Consider the following 23,079-nt stretch of genomic DNA (forward strand, 5'->3'; position numbering starts at 1 on the left):
TTTAAAAAAACACCTCTGTCTACCTTCTATGTCTCTTGACTCTTGTCATCGTTCTCCTTTTACTTGGATCTTACTTTGCTCCCAAGAACAGGATTTTTGATCTGAGACTGTGACCCTTCTTGTCTCCCTTATCTGTAAGTCTCTCTGTCATCATTTCTACAACATTGCTGGAATTTGTCCTTTCTTTGCCATGCCCTTGCCACAGCTGACTACCTTATTTATATATTAATAGCTTTCTTGTTACATTAATGCAATGTAACAGTGTTAATTTTAGGCTTATCTACCATGAGAAAGAGCTCTTTAATGTTTTGGGTAGTATACTGGCTCTCTCCTGTAAGAGAGGGTTATTCTGCTCACAGCTGCTGCTAAGACATCAGGTTTTTCTCATTTCCGTTTTCCTGGAGACTCTTCTGGTGTTCAACATTCTTCATAGTTATATCCACCTAACTCAACTGGCCCAGTTCAGACAGTTGTTTCTCAGCACAAGTGTTTTTCCTGCACGTGCAGTCCTTTCACTTTCCCCTTTGTGGTTAAGTCAGGAAGTCTCTAATCACCATATTTTCCCATTCTGTTGAAGCAAGGAAACTATGGCTACCAGCTTTGGAACAATACTAAACCATATTTGAAGTGGATTTAATGTTCTGACTTGTTCCAAAGCTGGTAGCCATAGTTTCCCAATTTGTACAAATCCTGAAACCGTTGTTTGTTTGTTTGTTTTATTTTTATTGATGTGTTTGTGCTGTTATTTGCTGTGCTTCTAGTGCAAATGCATCACTCAGGGCAGCTTGCAACACTTAAAAGTTACAATTTCCCTAAAAGAATTAGGCTAACTCATGACTCCTGGTTTCAGTGCTGCACACCTGAGAACGAGGCGCAAAGATGGCTGGATGCGCAGGCAAGAGGCTCACACATGTCTCAGCTTAATCAGCCAAAATAAAATCGTCCAAATGCAGACACTTTTCATGACACAATGTGCTTTATTTCTGCCACTTGTTTGACCTCTTGATTCTTTTCCTAGAGTCTGTCTTTTCTTTCTGAATCTCCCTTTTTCAGTTTGGCTATCTAAACTTTGTTGTTGTTCTCCTATTCCAGTCTTTCTCTTCCCTCCTTTTTCCTTCTCTTTGTGGGTTTCCACATCAAGCTCACACACAGAAGTCCTCATTTGTTTCCTAAGAGTGTTATTCCCCACAATCCCATGGCTGCTTTTCAGTATCATGTTATCACCACATATGTTTTTGGAGACAGTTGCCTTGCACATGTGCCTGTACACATGGTGGAAGAAATGCAGATTATAACACAAAGTGTTTGCCGTTTTAAAATTATAGACGCACACACTTTTCATAAGTCACCAAATCATATCCTTTAGTACTTTGTGTTTCATGATTTTATTCAGTCATTAGTATAGCAATGGCATGGAACAGATAAAGTGGTATGATTTCATTTAGAAATGTTATTTATAGTCCAGCCAAAGTTCAGCAATTTTGTATTTGATTCATTTTGGAAGAAGAATTAAGTGCACCATTAATTCCTCTCATTGGAACTGTCCATAGACTTTAAAGGTTTTTTTCCTGGATCACAGGCACTATATTTTGCATCTTTCTTTTTTAAAAAAATGCATTCTTCTTAGGCCTAACAAAAGGACTGATTCTCACAACCATTTCAGCTCATTTTTCATGTGTTGAAATCATTGTGTAGTGAACTAGCCACATAAATTGCTTCAAAGTATATTCAGACTGAATTTCAACCATCTGTTGTTCAAACTAGTGGACCTGAATATAATGTTAAAATCTGGAAACATGTTGAAGCAGTTACAATTATTCTACCAGGTTGACTTTACCATGATATAAAAAATGAGCTGAAATGGTTGCATGAGTTTATCATTAATGTATCTCTAATCCTACAGAAATCATTTGGCTTGACGGATTCATTAGCTGTATGCTGGATTGTGGTTGTTTACCTTTCAGATGAAAAATAAAGAATAGAGTTTAATTTGTTTTGTAGAACCTGACATCATTTAAACTTATGGGTAGAAATGATGATGGTAAAGGAAGATGTCCATTTGATCCTGCACAAAGTTATACATCAGTTATGGTTGGTAAGTACAAATGCTGCTATTTCTGCATCTTGTTATAAAAATGGCCACAATCCAAAGACATGCACACAAAACTCAGCACTAATACCAGAGCTGTCTTTTTTGGAGGTGTTCCCATGAGCTCACAAACTGACCTTTGAGCTCCTTTAAGTTCAAAATGCAGTTTGGCAACTGCTCATAAGAGTTTTGCAAGCAGTTTCTAGTACATACTATTTACCCTAGAATTTTGTTAAAAGTTCCTCCCCCCAAGTTTGTCATTAGGACCACGTGATCTTTTGGACGTCAGCCATCATATCTTCTGCTTCTTACTCCTTTCACAGGAATTAAATAGCAAAATTAGTTATTAGCCATTTAAACTAACATCCTTTGGATTAACATTAAATATTATAGAATGTGTCTATCCAAGGGAATAATTTTCAAATGAAATGTTACTGATAGTTAATTAGGGACTGCACTGAACAGATAACTGACTTAAGAAATGAATTGTTGAATACAGAGATGGAGAAAGGTGTGTGGAAGCTTGGCAACTGGGAAGGTAGCAGTGTAGCGATATAAGAGATGGGCATCTTTACCCAATAGCTGTCAAGCAGGAGGAAGAGTGGGAGGGCATGGGAGGCGTCTATGATGTTTAAAGAAAACTGCTAAATTTCTACGTATTTTAATCCATTCAATCTTTTGTTGTAAAGATGGGGATCTTTACTCTGGAACGTCTTACAACTTCTTGGGAAGTGAGCCAATTATTTCTAGGAACTCGCTGCAAAACCCTTTAAGGACAGAATATGCAATTCCTTGGCTTAATGGTAAGGGTTGGAGGGGGAAAGCCCCCCAAAAATAAACGTTTGTTGGAATGTGCCTAAAATGTACAGTCTTGTAATCTCACTTCTGAAATAGTATCCCCTGAACAGTTTTTCTGTTTTCAAAAGAAAAGGTGTCTCTTTCTACTTCCATTCCTCCAGAAACACACAGCTTTTTCAGTCTTCTGTCAGTGTTGGAGACTGTACACATCTTGAGATATGAAAACTCCAAACAGCATTTGTTCCATTCATGAAATCCATTAAGGCAGCTTGCAAACAGTGTGCCGATTTGCTTTATCCTTAGCATTTTGTTTGATTTTGCATTATCAGGAGACTTTTGAGGTGTCAAAACAGGTGAGGAGGGGAAATATGGCAATGCAATATAAACTTAATGATCTTATGACTTACAGCCCTTTCCTGTAAGTCACTGCCATGTTGTAATAGCTCACAGGATTCCTTCAAGGATTATTTCATCTGAGCAGTGCTGTTTTTGCAACTGTATAGATGCATGCACCAAAAACAAGGAACTGCAGAGCAGAATTGTCCATTCAAAAGTGACTTTGGAGCCCAATCTCAGTGAATTTATTTTTGTGAAGACAGTTATGTCATGTCACACCCTGCGAACACTCCACCTTTGGTGGGGGGAAGATGTGGTTTCCCTTTTTTTCCATCACCCTTTATATCAAAGCTGCAATTAGGGGCTCTGCCTATTTTCCCCAACCCTTGTTATGAACATCCAGGTTTCCAGTCAAGCCTTAACTCCTCCTGTATCTTTATGACTCTAAAAGGCAGCGTGGATTTTTCACATTCCGCAATGTTAAATTGAAAATACCCCCCATGCCATTCTGATGCTTCCCATAAGCTCATTTCAAAATAAAACCTTACCAAATTTACAGTCCTGAACTCAGAAACACTTGCTTAACAACCGTCTCAATTTTCATGGCAATACACAAAACAGTCAGAGAGAATAGAGAGTTCAAAGTCTAAAAAGAGAGAAAAAAATCCCAGAGCCCTTTTGGACTTTTTTCTCTGAGAGTTCTCATAATCTGTTGAAATTCATTAAAAATCAGCCATGTTCACAGAGTACCTGTAATCCTAATACTGACCTTGCCCCATACTCTGACCTTCATCTTCTGCAGTTTAAAAGTTAAAAAAAAATGCCTGGCTGAATTTTAATTAATTGAAGAAATTTTGGCTGGAAGCCAATGATAACACGGGGCATGCTTAGTAAGAACCAACTGTCAGTGTTCTAAAAATCTCACAGTTGCTGGGCTTGGCTAATCGGGGCCACACCCACACCAGACCTTATTTCACTTGAGACAGAATCCTGGGAAGTGTAGTTTGTGAAGGGTGCTGAGAGGAGACTCCTATTCCCCTGACAGAGCTTCAGTGGCCACAGTGGTTTAACAGTCAGCCGCTCGGATTGAAGGTCTGTGAGGGGAACAGGGCGTCTCCTAGCAACTCTCAGCACCCTTCACTAACTACACTTACCAGGATTCTTTGAGAGAAGCCATGATTGGCTTTGAGCCATGGCTTTGAGAGAAGGCATGATACATTGTTTTAAATTGTTTTTAAAAGATGTGTTTTTAAATTTATATGTTTGTTTTTAATGTTTTTAGTTATTGTAAACCGCCCAGAGAGCTTAGGATATGAGGCAGTATATAAATACAATAAATAAATAAATAAAGATTGTACAAAGTGTAATTGAGGCCTGGTGTGGATGTGGCCAGGGACAGCTTTGTTTTAAATTTGGGTGGGAGGTAGGGTTGCCAGGTTCCTGGCCTGAGACTGATCCTGTATCTTTAAGAGAAGAGAAAATCAGCAAAGTGCAGGTGTTCTTGCAATACTGTAATGGGAAAAACCACAAGGTGGAATTCTCCCTTCCCCCTGCACAACTTAAAGATACAGGAGACCTCTTTGTTGCCAGGCCCAGCCTCCAAGAGGTCTTCTGTATCTTTAAAAGTTGTGCAGGGGAAGGGAGAATTCCACCTTGTGGTTTTTCCCATTACAGTATTGCAAGAACACCTGCACTTGGCTGACATTCTCTTCTCCTAAAGATACAGGATCAGTCTCAAGCCAGGGACCTGGCAACCCTAGTGGGAGGCTACATGTGCCTTCTGTAGAATAAAAAGGTGGGGGAAACTCTGAAAAGCAATGATACTGTTCACAGTGTTTTCCTTTTGGAATGGAAAGGGGCTTCCCTTCTGCCGAGTGCCCAACCACCCAATCTCCTCCCCTCCCCCTCCTTGCCCCTTCCCTGGGTCAGTGTTGGACTATGACCTGGGAGACCAGGGTTCGAATCTCCACAGAGCCATGAAGTTCACTGGGTGACCTCGGGCCTGTCACTGCCTCACAGCCTCAGAGGAAGGCAATGGTAAAACCACCTCTGAATACCATTTACCATGGAAACCCTATTCAAAGGGTCACCATAAGTCCAGTTGACTTTAAGGCAGTCCATTTCCATTTTCAATCATGATTGCAAAGAAATAAATCCCATTGAACTCAAAAAGTATGCAAATGACCAAACCTTCCCTCTCCTCTCTTCCCTCCTATCCCCTCCCTCTTGCCCCTTCCTTTGCCCCTCCCCTTCCCATCCCCTCCTCCCCATCCCCTTCCTCCTCCCCATGGTCAGTTTTACCTATTTTAATCATGATTGCATGGAAGTAAATACCATTGAACTCTATAAGCATGCAAATGATCAAACCTACCCTCCACTCCCCCTTCATTTGCCCCCTCCAATATGCTCCCTCCCTCTCCCCCATGGTCAGTTTTACCTATCCTAATCATGATTGCATAGGAGTAAATCCGATTGAACTCAATAATCATGCAAATGATCAGACCTGCCTTTCCCCTCCTTCCCCTTCCCTCTTCCTCCTTCCTCCCCTTCCCTCTTCCTCCTTCCTCCCCTCCCCTCTTCCTTCTTTCTCCTCCCCTGCCCACTTCAGCCCCCCCCCCAGTCAGTCTTACCTATCCTAAGCATGATTGCACGGGAATAAATCCCACTGAACTCAATAAACATGCAAATGATCATATTTGTCCTTCTTCCCTCCACCTCCTGCCTGTTCCCATCCCAATCCTCCCCTATCCCTTTCCACCCCTCCCTCCTCCTCCCTTCCCCATCCCCTGTGGCCAGTTTCACCTATCCTAAGCATGATTGCAGGGGAGTAAATCCCACTGAACTCAATAAGCATGCAAATGATCAATCCATTCTCAGCAAACTTGCACAGGATCCCATTTCTTACCTCCCGGATAAAAAGCAGGGAAATTCACTAATAGACAAAAAACCTTGTGGTTTATGAACATACCTATAGCCAACAGATATTTCTATCAACCTTTAGTAAGCAGGGGAATTGGGCAGCTATAGTGAATGCACCAGGGGAGCAGGACACCTGACCTCCTCTCTGAGATATTTTACTGCCCTACAGATTTGTCAAAATGCAAACACAATTTGGGTTGGTCTTTCACAGTCCAATCCACTTGCTGTGTAGCTTGGAAGAATTTTGTAACAGGTGCCTCTGAGCATATGGTGAGTGGTGGCAACACCTTCAATCAGCCCAAATAATAGAAAGAAGACATGTGCTGTGCTGATCTTGTTTTAGCAGGGAGGAAGCAACATCATTAAGACAGTTGATATAGTTCAGATGGTCACTTTAAATATGTCTCGTTTACTTTGCAATTTTAGTGAAGTTTCCTATATAAAATCATTTTCTTTTGCTTTTATTTCTATGAATATGTGAAGTACAGCAACACTTTGCAAAATTTACACTAAAAAAACTCCAAACGTAATTGTGGAATAATGGCACTGACTTCTGCAGAATAGTCTCCAGTGGACCTCAGAAGTGTCTCAGTTTGCACAAGATAAAACAGTGGGAGGTGAAATATATTCTAGCAAAATTCTAGGTGTGCTCTGTTTTTAATTGATCGTGAACACCTTGCCTTAAAGTAGTTTAAACATAGCAGGCTGAAAACATGCATCCTCTTTTTTCCAACAACTAGAGTCATTGCTAAAGTAGCAACATAATGTAATCAGTCTGATTTTACATCAAACTGCAGTTTCAGATTCAACTGTTAATGCACCCAAAATAGAAATAGAACATAATGAAATAGAATTAATGAAAATATATTTGACACAGATTTCTAGGATGAATGAGGGAAATAAAAGTTTCTAGTTTAGATTCTCTGTAGAAACATTAGTAACACAGGAAAGAAGCAAAGTAAGAAGAACACCAACAAACATACAACAATATAATTCTCTATCTTTGGAGATGGCAGGTGTTACCACCACTCACCATATGCTCAGAGGCACATGTTACCAAATTCTTCCAAGCTACACAGCAAGTAGATTGGACTGTGAAAGACCAACCCAAATTGTGTTTGCATTTTGACAAATCTGTAGGGCAGTAAAATATCTCAGAGAGGAGGTCAGGTGTCCTCCTCCCCTGGTGCATTCACTATAGCTGCCCAATTTCCTTGCTTTTTAAAGTTTGATAGAAATATCTGTTGGCTATAGGTACATTCTTAAACTGCAATGTTTTTTGCCTATTAGTGAATAACAGCTCTGGATTGGTCCTCTGTAACCTGCTGCAGTTACTTTCTCAGGTGCTACCATTGCTACTGTTTCCCCCTTTTTATTTTGTCACTGTTATATCCTTGTAATAGCTGACCAAGAACCAGGTGTGCTTAAAAATAACTAACAAGTTAATTTGTTTAACACATGTTTCTTAAGCAAGATTGTTTACATTTCAAGTATTCAAGCATCTGGTTTCTAAATATTTTCTTTACTTATACATTTCCAACAGTCTTTACTGTATTGTCAGTTAGTATTAACTTGCCTCTATAAATATCTACAGCCTCCTCACACCCTCCAGCCCTCTCCCTCCAAATGTTAATCCCTGTCTCTCTCCAACTTCAGTCCCTATCCAACTGTCAACTGTCAAACCTTTCAAATATATATCAGTCATTGCACATTCATCCAGCCAATCATGCGCAGCATTCACCAACATTCCATACGCTAATTCCCTCCTCTCAGCTCTCACTGCTTACCATACTTAATCTATTAAAACCTCACTTACCATAAACATCAAAATAAATCCATAACTATTATTTACACAGAATAAGTATTTACACAGAATATGAAACATCACACGTTAGCTGTCTTTCACAATTTTCCTGAACAGTTTGTAAAATTTAGAAATGGTAAAATCTGCTGCAGTTTAGAGCAGGGTTATCATACATGATTAGGACTAAGGAATAACATATGAGGGTATAAAGTGTCTATAATGAGTAATTAACAGGAAATGTTGAGGGGAGAGGGAATGATTAAAATGTAAAAACAAACATTGATTTTGTTTGTATTTCCCTTCTCTAGAACCAAATTTCATTTTTGCTGATGTCATAAGAGCTGGTCCAGACAATCACAATGAGGAGGATGACAAAGTATATTTCTTTTTTACTGAGGTGTCTGTGGAATATGAATTTCTTGGCAAGCTGATGATTCCAAGAATAGCTAGAGTTTGTAAGGTGGGACAGAATTGAACCATTTTTTCATTTCCTTATATTTGGGGGCGGGGTAAGCCATTGTAAAAAGTTCATTTGGCCACTGTTTTTTTGTGTTAGAAGCAGTTTTCCAATCACTGTTATTCAGATCTGCAGCCTATTGACTCTTGGTCCATGAGGTGACAACGTGGACAGTTTGTAGTCTGCATGGCTGACTGTCTCCTTTGTTTGTCCAGGGGCATTCATAGAGGAGGAACCTGCCTTTCCTCTAGATTCTGGCTGTGCTTCCAATGGGACATTGTAGCATCAGACCAGAACTGTTGGATACTCCATTGTGGACATAGGTTTGGTGATCCTTAAAGAGAAAAAAATGATTCAGGATTATATTCAGCAGTCAAAATGCTCAGTCCTTGCAATAAGAAAACCAAGTTGCTCACCTTGTTAAATGACTGTGGAAATTAATTTTATTAGCTAAAAGAAAAAATAGACTAAGGACTCTTTATATTCTCCCACTTCCCTTCACGGCACACATGACTCATAAGCTGTCAATTGAATTCTAGCCATAGTAATTTCAAGAGAAGCGGGATGCCTGAGCTATCCCAACACATTTCTAAAGGGTACCAGACAAAGGCAACATTTTTCTCACACCAAGAAAATTTCTTGCTTGACTCTGATGTGACAGGTGGCTAGCTGCCATAGCCTGAAAGAAAGCTATTGCAGCCAGCCCTAATTCTGTCACACTCATGTGTTTTAAACATAATAGTAGCTGCCTTTTATTGAGGATCCACTTGATGTGAAACAAGGTTAAATTTTCACAGTGTGCATAGATTTTCCATAAACATTTACTGTCATTATTTTTTAAAAACTTTCTGGCATGGGTGGGGGAGTGTTTTAAAATCAGATCCTTAAAAACCGTTGCCAAGTGTAATTTAACAGCAGGAACTGATGCGGTCTACAAGAGTTATGATAGCCCAACATTTTAAAGCAAATTTACCTTGGCATGGTAGTGATGGCCCTCTGTCTGCTGATAGTTTGTCATTGTTTTTAACTGGCAACAACTGCAGATGTTTGACTGGATTCTCATTCTTTATTTGTGTGGAGCTATACATATGTTGGAGGAGGAAAATATGTACATACTTTTTGTATGTGCTGTTTTTTTAGGAAAATAAATTGCTTATAGTAATTTTGAAGCCGCCTCAATAAAAAATAAAATTTTAGCTACCTTGAATGCATTTTATATTAAGACATCTGCTTTTTGAAAAATGCAAAACCGGCAAAGTTGGGGAGCAGGGATATTTTTTAAAACTCCTTGTAGTAGCTGCACAGATAGTTCTTCCCCTCAAGAGGTTCATACTTAAAATGCATTATTTGTTGGACAAAGGCTACATTTTTAGCTTGGGAGCCACTATCCCATGGTGCTTTGCCACACCAAAAAATGCTGTTGTGCTCAGGTGCTGCTTGTGGGTTTCCCATAGTCATCTGGCCACTGAGAACTGGATGCTGAATTAGATGGGTCGTTGACCTGATCCAGCAGGCTCTTCTTAAGTTGTTATGAGACAGAACTTTTAGAGTATGACTAAGTACTCCTTTAGAATTTGTTTTGGTATAGAATGATAACCCTTTTTAGTTGTTCTTGCCTCCGTGTGATGAGGGAGCGAGTGGGGATGCACTAACTGACCCCACCCACTCTTGTCTTCCTTCCTTCAGCACATTGGAGGAGACAGTCTGTAGGGGGAGGGCCTGCTGTATGCCCCCTGCTTGATTTAGAGCCCTGCACAATCAGGGTACAGCAAGCTCTCTGCTGCAGATGTTCTCTACCAACACATGGAGGAGAATAGGGCCAGGTGATGAGGGCCTGATGCAGCTGTCTAGCACATCCCTGCCGTCTCGTCACACAATTACAATCACTTGAGGCTTTGAATGCCTGTATAGGACTGACGTGAAGCAGAGGCTGTTTGGATATAATATTACACTGATATTTGAAGACTACTCTGTTTGTGTCTGTATTGATATATATGAGTAAAATGAGGGAGGAGAGAAGAAACTTGACCATATTGTATCTTGGTCAGGAAAAAAGTCCTGTATATACACCCACATAGTCCATGTACCTGCAGCCACATGCTTCAATCTGGGCAAGGTCCTAGAGTGTGTGGTCGCTCGCCAGCTCCAGGCTCTTTTGGATGAAACTGATTATCTGGATCCATTTCAATCGGGCTTTCGGCCGGGGTTTGGTACAGAAACGGCCTTGGTCGCCCTGTATGATGACCTCTGTCAGGAGAAGGACAGAGGAAGTGTAACTCTGTTGGTTCTCCTTGATCTCTCAGCGGCTTTTGATACCATCGACCATGGTATCCTTCTGGGGCGACTTGCGGATTTAGGAGTTGGAGGCACTGCTTGGCAGTGGCTGTGCTCCTACCTCAAGAACCGTCTCCAGAAGGTGGTGCTTGGGGAGCATTACTCGAGGCCCTGGGTACTCCAATATGGGGTCCCGCAGGGCTCAGTTCTGTCCCCCATGCTCTTTAATATCTATATGAAGCCGCTGGGCGAGGTCATTAGGAGTTTTGGAGTGCGTTTTCAGCAATATGCTGATGATACACAGCTCTATTACTCCTTTTCATCTTCTTCAGGTGAGGCTGTTAATGTACTAAACCGCTGCCTGGTCGCGATAATGGTCTGAGACTCAATCCTGACAAGACTGAGATGCTGTTGGTGGGGGGGACCTCTGCCCAGATGGTTGATGTCCGACCTACCCTAGATGGGGTTACACTCCCCGTAAAGGAGCAGGTCCGTAGTTTGGGGGTCTTATTAGATGCGCTCCTGTCTCTGGAGGCTCAGGTAGCCTCGGTGGCACGGAATGCGTTCTACCAGCTTCGGCTGGTAGCCCAACTACGACCCTATCTGGACAGGGAGAACCTTGCCTCAGTTATCCATGCTCTGGTAACCTCTAGATTGGACTACTGTAATGCACTCTACGTAGGGTTACCTTTGAAGACGGTTCGGAAACTTCAGCTGGTGCAGAATGCTGCGGCCAGAGTTCTCACTCGGACTAAAAAATCTGATCATATAACACCTGTCCTGGCCCAACTGCACTGGCTACCAATACGTTTCTGGGCCAGATTCAAAGTGTTGGTTCTTACCTATAAAGCCCTTAATGGCACCGGACCGCAATACCTGATGGAACGCCTCTCCCACTATGAACCTACCCGTTCGCTGCGCTCGACGTCGAAGGCCCTTCTCCGGGTTCCAACTCACAAGGAGGCCCGGAGAGCAATAACGAGATCTAGGGCCTTCTCGGTGGTGGCCCCCGAATTATGGAATGCCCTCCCTGACGAGATACGCCTGGCGCCTTCTTTGATATCTTTTCGGCGCCAGGTAAAGACCTACCTCTTTGCCCAGGCATTTTAATCTTAGTTTTAATTTTAATTTTATAGTTAATTAATTGTAATCTCTATTAATTTTGTCTTAATCTGTTTTTAATGTGTTTTTATACCTATATGTTGTAATCCACATTCGCTGGTTTTTAAATGTGGTTTTATTCTGTTGTACACTGCCCTGAGAGCCTGTTGCTAAAGGGCGGTTTAAAAGTGCAATAAATAAATAAATAAATAAAAATAATCTCGAACAATCCTGAAGTCCAGACACTAAGCACATACAGCTACTTTGGGAGACGGATGCTCCTGGAGCTGTTCTTTTAGATCAGAGGTAGCCAGCATGGTACTCTCCAGATGTTGTTGGACTCCAACTCCCATAATCTCTGGCTGTTGGCTATTCTGGCTGGGGCTGATGGGGATTGTAGTCCAGCAACATTTGGAAGTCACCACATTGACTACCCCTGTTTTAGATACTAGATTACTATCCGCAGGTCCATCAGGATGATGTGTAGGCTGGCAGAGGAAGTGCTGAGGAAACCAGTTCTCCAGGCCTCCTGCTTTTTGTAGTGATTGTGTCTGCCTGTTAGGCTGTGAGGTGGAGGACTGGTGCTGCCCCTTCATCTGTAACCTTTCAGGTGCCATAGGTGTTGATGCATCTAGATGTGCTTTTTTATCTAAGAAAATGTATATAACACTTGATTATAAATAGAACTTCTCAGTGATTTACAAATAATAAAGCAAACATAAACATTGTTCCTCTTGTGATGCTTGGTCACACTGCAGCATGACTGAGATTCCAGGAACTGCCTCCAAATTCATCTGTATTTTTCCCTATTTCTTGCCCCAGAAAATTGTTTACTGGTGAATTAAATCTATAGGCATTTAGTTGGGTCCTGCTGATTTATTTTACTTTTATACAATAAAATGTAGAGTAGAATTTGGATGTGGCAGGCAACTTATGTGCTAAAAGTAGCCACTTAACATCTTGAGTTGCATCTTGATCTGTAAATTTCTCCCAAGAAATTATTCTTTAACTATTGGCTGTGATTATTCAGCTTATTGTAGCACTTTTGTGGACCTTTAGAATGACTCTGGAAAAGTAATTTGCCTACTCTTGGATTTCTTTTTCTTTTACAGGGGGATCAAGGGGGACATAGAACTTTGCAAAAAAAATGGACCTCGTATCTCAAGGCGAGATTGCTGTGTTCTGTACCAGATAAAAATTTGTTTTTCAATATTGTCAATGATGTCTTTATCCTGAAGCCTCCAAATTCAAAGGAGACAGTGATTTATGGGGTTTTTTCCCCACAATTGTAAGTAACACTTTAACATTTTAAAGTATTTGTTTCTAAAGAAGTGTAAAATAACTTGCTGATTTTGATTTCTTTGGTGTCTGTGTGTTTTTTAAGGAATAATGTGGGGCTATCAGCAGTGTGCGCCTACAACATCTCCTCAGTGGAGGATGTTTTTGCCAAAGGGAAGTACATGCAGAGCACCACAGTTGAGCAGTCCCACACGAAATGGATGCGATACAATGGAGAAATTCCTAATCCCCGGCCTGGAGCAGTAAGTCTGAAGAAACTGAGAGCTGGTTATGTTCCTTTGCCTTTATTCCTAATAAGCAATTGTAAAGAGCACCTTTTGTTCAGATGCCAGATGCACTTATTCAGAGCCTCTGACCCCAGCTATGCTAATCTACTCCTAGTAAATGGATATGATAACATGGCCAACAGAGTTGGTGAGTGGTGTCTACACAACCTGGTGCCTTTGGAGGTTTCTCCCATGCCATATTCCCCCTGTCCAGTTTGGCACAGGAAACTGTTTGCACATCTGTATAAAGATTAGTTGGTTGGTTTGTTACTTTAGATTTCCGATTACCTGTATCCTCTAGGGCAGCCTTTCCCAAGCGGTGTGCCTCCAGATGTTGTTGGACCACAACTCCCATCAGCCTCAGCCATTGGCAATGCTGGCTGAGGCTGATGGGAGTTGTGGTCCAACAATCTGGAGGAACACTGGTTGGGAAAGGCTGCTCTAGGGACAGGTGTGAGGGTGCTTGCCAGTGGCCCCATTCAAATGTTACTGTGCAGCGCGGTTGCTGCTGGGATCCCAGATTGGATGACATATCCCCACAGAGGTAGCTGTCAGTATGAAGGAAGTACATCGCCATGTGTTTTCAGCCAATCCTAATCATGCAAAGAAATGGTTCATTGGGGTGGGAGTTCCTGGCAGGGCTAGGAGTGACCCAAACTACGTGAGCAGCTGTTCACACTTTAAGGTTGGTGCATGTTGCTAATACAATTCAGAATCCCAGAAGAAAACATGCCAGATGGTAACATCTGAATGCAGTCTATACAAAATAGCTGTAATATGCAAGAAGAATAAAATATATTTAATATCCTTATGCATATTTGTATTCCACCTTAAAAAGGTAAAGGTGTCCCCACACTTGTAGTGTGAGTCGTTTCCGACTCTTGGGGTGACGTCTTGTGACGTTTACTAGGCAGACCATATATATGGGGTGGGATTGCCAGTTCCGTCCCTGGCCTTTCTTTACACCCCAGCATATGCCGGGTACTCATTTTACCAACCACGGATGGATGGAAGGCTGAGTGGACCTTGACTCCTTTTACAGGAGATTCGACTTCCTCCTTCCGTTGGAATCGAACTCCAGCCATGAGCAGAGCTTCGGCTGCGTTACCGCCACTTACCATTCTGCGCCACGGAGTATTCCACCTTACAGCCTTTAAAATATAGAGCTTTTAGTCTCTGCCTCTGAAAATGGAGGTGCTCTAGAACCTCAGAGGCCATCTTATCTGCTCCCAAGAAGGCCTGCCTTCTAGTTCGACTGAACTAGAATAACAGAAGCAACATGAAGAAAGGGACTGTACAGAAGACTAATTCGTACCCGGACCATTCATTGACTCCTTAGTAGCCCTTTTTTTATCAGGCTGCTTCTAAGAGGACCTCCAGACCCATCTTTTCTAACAGCCAGAGTCGCAAAGTGGTTAGAGTGTTGGATTATGACCTAGGAGACCAGGGTTCAAATCTCCACTTGACCATGAAGCTCACTGGGTGACCTTGGGCCAGTCACTGCAACCTACCTTGCAGAGTTGTTGTGATGATAAAATGGAGAGGGGGAGAACTATGTATGCCTCCTTGGAGGAAAGGCGGTATATGTTCTCAGAAAAATCTGGCTTCTGACACCACCAATATTTGGTGCAGCGCAAATGTGTAAGGCTGTAAAGGGGAGGGAGATTAGTCTACAAACCCTCCACCCCAGCCCATTCTTCAGCCATTTTGCAGCTATTTCTCATGAAAACCACTTCCACTTCTTATAAGGAATATGCTCTAGGACCTCCAAAGCCATTTTGTCTGCCCTCAGGAGGGTCTAGCTCTTTGTTCCATCTGTATTTAAACAACAAAGGCAGTATCTTTGGCGTGTGCCAAATGGTTTTGCCAAGGGGCACAAGATGACATTATAAAGTATCTTTAGCACAGCTGATTTAACACTATTAGATTTCTCACTGATAGTGGTTTCCTATGTGTGAGAGATTGCACTAAGTGCTCATTAGACTAGTTGTTTTAATTTATTTTAATTTCTACCTGGCCTTAATTAATAGGGTGTTAACTTTAACTCAAACTCTTTCCTTTAATTATTTTAGTTCTCTTTTCCCTGGTTTATTTATTTATAATCTGATACTGTTCCTTTTCAAGCTCTTGTTAATTGTGTGACGTGTGTAATTTCTTCTTCTTGGGACAGTGTATAAACAAGGAGGCAAAGTCAGACAATTTCAAGACTACACTCAGCTTACCCGACAAAACGCTACAGTTTGTCAAAGACCATCCTCTGATGGATGACTCTGTGACCCCAATAGGAGACAGGCCAAGACTGGTAAAGCGTGATGTAAAGTATACACAGATTGTGGTAGATCAAGTCCGAGCACTGAATGGCACTTTGTATGATGTCATGTTCATCAGCACAGGTTAGTTTTCCACACTCCAAGAACGGAACAGCATTACACTAAGATAAGTTGGCTTGTCATTGAGGTTGAACAGTTGGTTGAGCCAGTCTTGTGAGTTACATATTTATTGTAATTCAGAGAATACTGAGTTTTGAGACTGGAAAAAATTGCCAGTGGGATTGAGGCTTAACCCCTACCCAACTAGTTTGTTAACTGAAATATTTACAAACCAAACCCCTAAATTTTAAACTTATAAGGCCCTAAATGACCCAGGACGTTGATGCTTTAACGACTACCTCCTCCCATATAAACCTTCCTGTACTTTTAAGTTCTATATAAGAAGTCTTGCCTTGTGTTCTTGTCTGCCCTGCTCTGAGACTTAGCAGGTGGGTACAAGGGAAAAGGCCTTTTTGGTCATGGCACCATGGTTGTGGAATGCCCTCTCCGGGGAAGCCCATCTGGCCACATCATTGCTCACTTTTGTCATGAGGTGAATACCTGGCTTTTCATGATGGCTGCTTAGCGTTGCTACTGTAGGTTCATGAATCTGTAATGTTGGTAGTTCTGTGTAATTGTTTTTGTGATTTTTTTTTTATCTGACTCTTTAAAAACTGATTGTTTAATTGCCAGTTTTTCACTATCTTGATTTTTTTTCCAAAGAGAGTTGGAGTATATATTTTAAAACAAATAAATGAATTGATCAGACCAATATTGTAATTAAATCATTTAACATTTGGTTAATTTAAAAACAGGTTTCAGAATCATTTCCTCACCTGAGTGTCTGCTAGATGAGTATTTCCACACCACGCAGTAACTTCTCTACACTTTGAGTGGTCCTAAAGTCTTTAGCTGCCTTCCCAAACCTTGGGTCCCCAGTATTGTTGGACTACAACCCCCATTATCCCTATTTGTCATGCTGGCTTGAGCTGATGGGAGTTGGAACCCCAGATGTTGCTGGGCTCCAAGGTTGGGTATGGTTAGTCTAAAAAAAGTAGAGGTGGGGTGGTTCTATCCAGAAGGGCTGCAGTTGAAGTATAAGAATCCACATAGCAGAGAGCTCGGAGTGGATGAAACTACTGCGGTATATTGTTTGGCAGGGAGGGGATGTTAAGAGAATGGATTTTTTGAGAAGGGATTTAAAATGATGAAATGAAAGTTGAACTGAAAATGAAACTGCTCAAGCATGGGTAGTTGCATGTAAAAAATGAAAGCCATTGGGGGAGAAAGAGGCAGAAAACTTGTGGGTAAAGAAGTCACATCTGAAGATGCCAACCGTAGCCTCTGTGTGTGTATTCATTTTGATTTTTACATATATGTATCAAAATGTATGCCTTTCATTGTTTCAGATCAAGGAGCTCTTCACAAAGCAATCAGTTATGAAAATGGAATGCATATTATTGAAGAAACTCAACTCTACCCAAACTTTGAGCCCATTCAAACTCTGTTGCTTTCTTCAAAAAAGGTAGGACTGAGTAAGAGGAACAAGAGAATGGTGGGGGAAGGGGGGTATACAAAAAAAGGAAGAAAACCACCCCTGACATATATGAAAAGGTGAGGAAGGAAGTAGGTGGGAAAGCAGCTGCTGACTTCAGTCATGTCTGGTGGGAGCTTTACAGCCTGTCCTACTATTTATTTATTTATATATGTCATTTCTATACTTCTTTATATTATTTGGAAAAGAAATCTCAAAGCGGTTTACAACCTAGATTAAAACATTGAACAAAACATCACAAAATATTAAAAGAAAACATTACAAATTCAAGCCAAATATAAAAAACACATTCAAAACAGCATAATTATCAGAAAAATAAAAGTATTCTCTTAAACATAAACATTATGAGTTAAGAATCAAATACAAAATACAAACTCCCAAAACACTATGAGACACCTGCCTCTCCAGATGGTGAATGAATCTGGATCAGAGCCAGAACTGGAGCATTCTAAAGAGTGCTCTTCCTGTGAGATGCTGAGGGACATGCCTGCTAGGTGGTTTATTTATTCACTACATTTTTAGGATGCCCAATAACAAAAAGTTCTTTGGATAGCTTAGAAGAACGGTTAAAACCATCAGATATACAAATGAAATAATAAAAATATAAAAACATCTTAAAATAACCCAACAACAAAGGGTAAAATCACTACAGCACTGGAAATTACAGAAACCCTAAAACTTCAATAAATGTCTGTAGTCATTAAGAGATTTTTAAGATTTGGAGGTGAAAAAGCATCTCTGCAACATTCTTGTTTCCCATTCGTGTTCAGTTTCTGCTACTGTTCTTTTAGAGTGTGTGGTGTTTGTGTGTAAACTTACACGAAATTTAAACTATGCCTCTCTCATTGTCTTTTGCGTCTGCTGGTTTTGTATTGTCATATGTATTTATTTATTTATTTATTAAATTTATTAGTCGCCCATCTGGCTGGTTGTCCAGCCACGCTGGGTGATGCACAACATAAAAACATACAGTTCACATTAGAGCCTTAAAATTCCAACAATAACACTAAAATCTAACCCCAATGAAGTGTTGTCATAGGTTCTCTTAGGAATTAGAACAGTTAGCATGTTTATCACATGAAAGAAAAACTGACCATCATTCTATTCCACACCCCTGCCCCTCCCTCCTCTCCCCCTTTTACCTTTGTACTTTCTCCAGGGCAAGCAGTATCTGTACACCGGGTCCAATGCTGGAGTTGTCCAGTCTCCTGTTGCATTTTGTGACAAGTACAGCAGCTGTGTGGACTGTGTCCTGGCAAGAGATCCATACTGTGCTTGGAATCCCCATGAATCTCTTTGTGTTGATATCTTCAAAGAAAGTGAGGCTGAAAGGTGAGAAGTCTTAAATATTTGTAATTCATAAATGAAAAATAGCAAAGATGATTAAGTGCATGTATTTACATGGGCTAACTAATGAATACCTGCAAAACTTAGTAAAAATTATTTTTAAAAGCCCATAATGAATAGAAAGCTCTATGTGTTCTGTAATTCCAAGAGCATGCTGTCTGCAGAAATTGGGTGCAAAATGCAACATCCTGAGAATTCTTTGCAGCTTACCCTGTTCTTTTTAGGCTGTAATCATGAAGTACAGAGTTCTTTGCCCCTTAGCATCATTGATAGAAGCGGAGTAAGCCATGCAAAATAAGGACTTGTGCAAATCCTTTTTACATAATTTATGTTAGTTGCATAATAATCCGTTTTTCGTGCCATAGAGTTTTGGGCTTTTACTTAAAAAGCAAAAACGAAGAACAACACAGAGTATATCCAGTCTAAAGAACAGGCTGCCTCTTTGAATCTTGCTTCTGTCCTTCCAAAATCAACCCAGGAACCAGTGTATATTGACATAATCTTCTTCTACATATGTTTGTACTTTATGTATGAAAAAGTAGGGTTCTAGGGTCTGGACAGAAGGTAAATGCAGCCACCACCTTGCTGAAGATAAGCAGGTCTGGCCAGTGTCTATCTGGGAGAATATATGGGTTCTGTGATGAAAGAAAGGTGGGATATAAATGTAAGAAAACAAATAAACAAGCGTAGGCCAAGTTGCCCAAATAAAAACACCCATGGCTAGATGCATATCCTGCTCTTTATCTTCAGACCATGCTAACCTGACTTACTGTTATTTAAAAACCAGCAGGAAGTTCAATATTTACAGAAATTCTATATTTGCAAAGCATACTGGTATTGCAATAGATGCTGTCTTCATAATTATTGTTTACCACATTTTTGTTTTTGTATATTTCATAATTTGTATCCTGTCTACTTGCCAAAGCATTTCAGTTGGAATACCTAAAACCAAAACAAAGCTAAGATAGTCAAAACAAAACAAAAAAGGGGGCAGTGGTTTTTCCTGGCCCAGGTGATGGGGGAAGATGATAATGAAAATGGCAGGGCTGTGGGCTGGCCGCATTGTCCACAGTGGGCACCCTACTGTCTAGCCAGGCAGCTGAGTGTTGGTTGCCTGCAAGTGTGACTTCCAGGGTGGACCATCAGGGAGACCACTCTGCTTCAGTTTGTATCTGGGATTTAAAAAGGGGGTCCAATCCACACGACAGCCTGTTGTGTGTTTTGCCTATCCCACCTAATTGCTTTTTATTCTCGGCTGAAAAGGATTTTCCTTTGCTGTGGGTTTTAGTTGGCTGCTGGCTGCAAGAAGAAATTATACTAGGCAAACAAATGGATGTCATATATGTCCATATGTTGGCTGGCTTCAACATTTTATTCATTGCATTTATCAGAACTTCATAACTGGAATTCTCTGGGTGACTGACAATTAAACAAAAATCACAAATCCAGTAAAAAAAAAAAAGCAACAGTCAAATAGCAGCATAATTTTTAAAAAAACAATCATATCAGAATGGATAAGATTCACTTCAACCACATTCTGATAACATAGTGTATAGAGTCATAAAATGTGGAGCTAAAATTAAATGATTTCATAAATGCTTAACATTTTTGCAAATACTGGAAAAAGAAAAGGGTTGCAACACCTGGCATCCAAAAGGCATGAAAGTAGGCATCAGGCAGTCGCTCTGATGAGAGCATTCCACAACTAGGGGGCCACTGCTAAAAGCGCTCTTCCTCATCACCCTCTGATTGAGAACCATCTCAGGGCCCAGTTTTGCAGTCACAAAGTCATAGTTGTGCTTGCACAGAAACTATTGTTCTTGACAATAGGCCTGCCCCCAAACCCCCTTGGTAGAACTTCCTTAAGTGGCCTCAGGGGGTTGGGCACAAAGGCCAGGCCACACTGGCTACCCACTGCACCTTAGGCTGGTGGCTGTAGACACTCTTGGACCACTCTTTCCCTCTAGCTTTTTCAGTAGGGTGAATGTGTCGGTTTCCCATTTCAGCATTCGTCAGCAACACCACAGAATCTCTTCTTGCTTTATGCCAGGGGTAGGGAACATTTTTAGCTCCTGGAGCTAGATCCTTATCAGAATCACCCTTGTGGGCCAAATTTGAGAGATGGGCGGGTGCATACCTGTCAGTCACATGATGTTATTGTAACATCACATGATTAACAGGTGGGTTGTTCCACCCATCTCTCAAAATCCCTTGTGGGGTTACCAAGCACCCAAGAGGCAGCTGGCTGCTGGCGCTTGGGAATTGCAGCACAAGGGGTGTTGCTAGCCCTGTGCTTGGCCCTTCCCAAAGTGCTGAGCATACAGAGGGCAAAGCAGGTTTTTTTGCCCCTTCCTATGGGGGTTGGGGTGGGGAGAAAGATGGTGGTGTTTTACAAGCATCGCTGTGCTGGAGAGAAGTTCCTCTAGCATCAGATCTACAAAAATCGGGGAAGAAACCTGCTTTTGGCAGATGTTCTTCAAGATGCATGGTTCTGCTCAAGAGATGCCCTCTTTGCAGTGCATCTGCAAGAAGCCGGTTTCTTTCCTCTTCTTTTCCCCAGATCCATTGTGAAAGGAGCTTCTCTACAGAGTAGTGATGCTTATAAAATACCAGTGTCTCCCCACCCCATGAGGAGAGGAGAAAGCCACGTTTGCAAGCTCTGAACAGCAACATGGTTCTTTCTGGGGAAGAGGGAGAAGCCAATATTTTAGATGCATTGCTGTGCTCAAGAGTAGCCCCTTCTGTAGCAGAGCTGCAAACAACAGAGGGATGAGACCTGCTTTTTGCAGATTTGTTTGCAGATTCTTGAGCACGGCGATGACTGGAAAGTACTGAGTGTTGTTTATCTCCCCTCTCCTTGCAGTCACCCTGCCTGGCTGTGGGGGAACTTTCCCAAGAGCAAACTGCTGATGGGCGAAAGCAGAGAAGGGAAAGAAACTGGGCTGTTTGCAAAGGGCAGGGTGACTACAAGAAGAGGGGGAGAGGAGAAACTATACTCACACACTCTGTTCCCTGCTCTGCTGCTAGGCTGAACTAGCCCCCGCAGTCTGGATAAGGGAGCGAATAAGAGAACTGAAGGGGCAGGCACAAGACCAGCAGCACACAGGAGGCAAGGAGGTTTCAGAGGTGCACCTGTTTGAATTGAGTGGGATTTCACCACACTCATCAGTTGATGAGCAGGAATTAAATCCTGCTGCCTTGGCTGTGCAAGCCTGTTCCCTGCTGGGCACAGGACGAATGGCTAACGCAGCATTTAATCCTGTCCTCTCACCCATCAGCTGACGTCACTGGCCATTAGGGAAAATGGCCTGGCTAGCCAAAATGGACCGCCTGGAGGGCCATGATTGGCCCAGAGGTTCCCCATCCTTGCTTTATCCCAAATTCCCAGCAGCTGAAAGCCTAAAAAGGTTGTGGCATGTTGTCTGTCTAGATCATTCTTTCTCTCCCCTCTGTGGGCACAATTAAAACTAGGTACCCTAAAACGCACACACACACAGTTCCTATTTAAAGGTCTGTAAATGAATGTTACTTGGCTTCAACAGAAATTTGGAGGCCAAGACTTTCATGTTAATTCACCCAAAATCACTATGATATTTGACAAGTATTTGCCCAGTAGCCTTCTGATTACTTTTTGCTGAACGGCAGCTTTCCAAAATTGTATTCTAACCTGCTTTTAAAAAACAAAACAAAACAAAACACTTTGGGCACTTGGTTGTTTAAATGAAGGTTCTGTTTGTCATGCTGTGGAATGCTGCTGTTCAGCAAAAAGACCGTCCAAGCCCTGCTCCCCTCCTTCCTCCCCCTCTCCTGCATCACTTGTTTGGATATTATCAGATGCTACCAGTGCTGCCTTTGCATAACATTGAAGAAAAAAAGATTTGTACATGGAGGGCTGGAAGGGTAGAAGATGATAAATGTACTGAATCTCTTACTGTCTATTGGCCTTTGTAGGGACTGGATTCAGAATATAGGCGGAGATGCCTCTTCCTGTGCTGGTAAGCTTTTGTTTTCCCCAAAGGGTGGAAATGTATCACGCTTTAAATGTAATAAGCATTTGTTCCGAGTTCAACGATGCAATATTTTATGTTTCACTTTAACGTGCAGCTTTTTGTCACAAGAAAAAAATCCCTTTTTATTTTTGGCTTCTTTTTTCTACATGTGGCCACCCACAATCTACAGCTCTCCACACAAGGCTTTTGAGAGCGCATGGGGACACCAGTGGGTTCACAGTTTAGCATCACTCATCATCATCATCACTGTTTATTTGTATGCTGCCTTTCCATAGCAATCTATGCTCAAGGCAGCTCACAACATGAAAAAAAAGTTACACTATTCACTGTTAGAAAATAAATTCAAATAGTCAATAAGTTAACAAAAACATCTTAAGAAACATACAATAAATTGATATACCCTTATAATTCCTCATAAGATCTAACAATAAAATACAGAAGCATAATCCCAATAACAGCAAAACAAAAAACTGACCAGCAGAATCAGATTTTTACCCAAACAGAAGCCCCTAAAC

At 41.4% G+C, this 23,079-nt stretch overlaps 1 protein-coding gene across 15 annotated transcripts in view; it reads left to right on the top strand.

Annotated features, from left to right (window-relative positions):
- SEMA4D (semaphorin 4D) overlaps positions 1-23,079 on the top strand; it is a 169,654-nt gene that overhangs the window by 123,368 nt on the left and 23,207 nt on the right. For all 15 annotated transcript variants that reach the window (XM_061626030.1, XM_061626060.1, XM_061626068.1 and 12 more), the window contains 9 exons: positions 2,002-2,095; positions 2,779-2,892; positions 8,255-8,406; positions 12,891-13,066; positions 13,163-13,319; positions 15,514-15,736; positions 17,062-17,177; positions 18,367-18,539; positions 22,506-22,549. In XM_061626030.1, coding sequence (XP_061482014.1) covers positions 2,002-2,095; positions 2,779-2,892; positions 8,255-8,406; positions 12,891-13,066; positions 13,163-13,319; positions 15,514-15,736; positions 17,062-17,177; positions 18,367-18,539; positions 22,506-22,549 — 1,249 coding nt within the window. The remainder of the gene's footprint in view (positions 1-2,001; positions 2,096-2,778; positions 2,893-8,254; positions 8,407-12,890; positions 13,067-13,162; positions 13,320-15,513; positions 15,737-17,061; positions 17,178-18,366; positions 18,540-22,505; positions 22,550-23,079) is intronic.

The sequence above is a fragment of the Rhineura floridana genome, chromosome 1, assembly GCF_030035675.1.
Source record: "Rhineura floridana isolate rRhiFlo1 chromosome 1, rRhiFlo1.hap2, whole genome shotgun sequence".
NCBI lineage: Eukaryota > Metazoa > Chordata > Lepidosauria > Squamata > Rhineuridae > Rhineura > Rhineura floridana.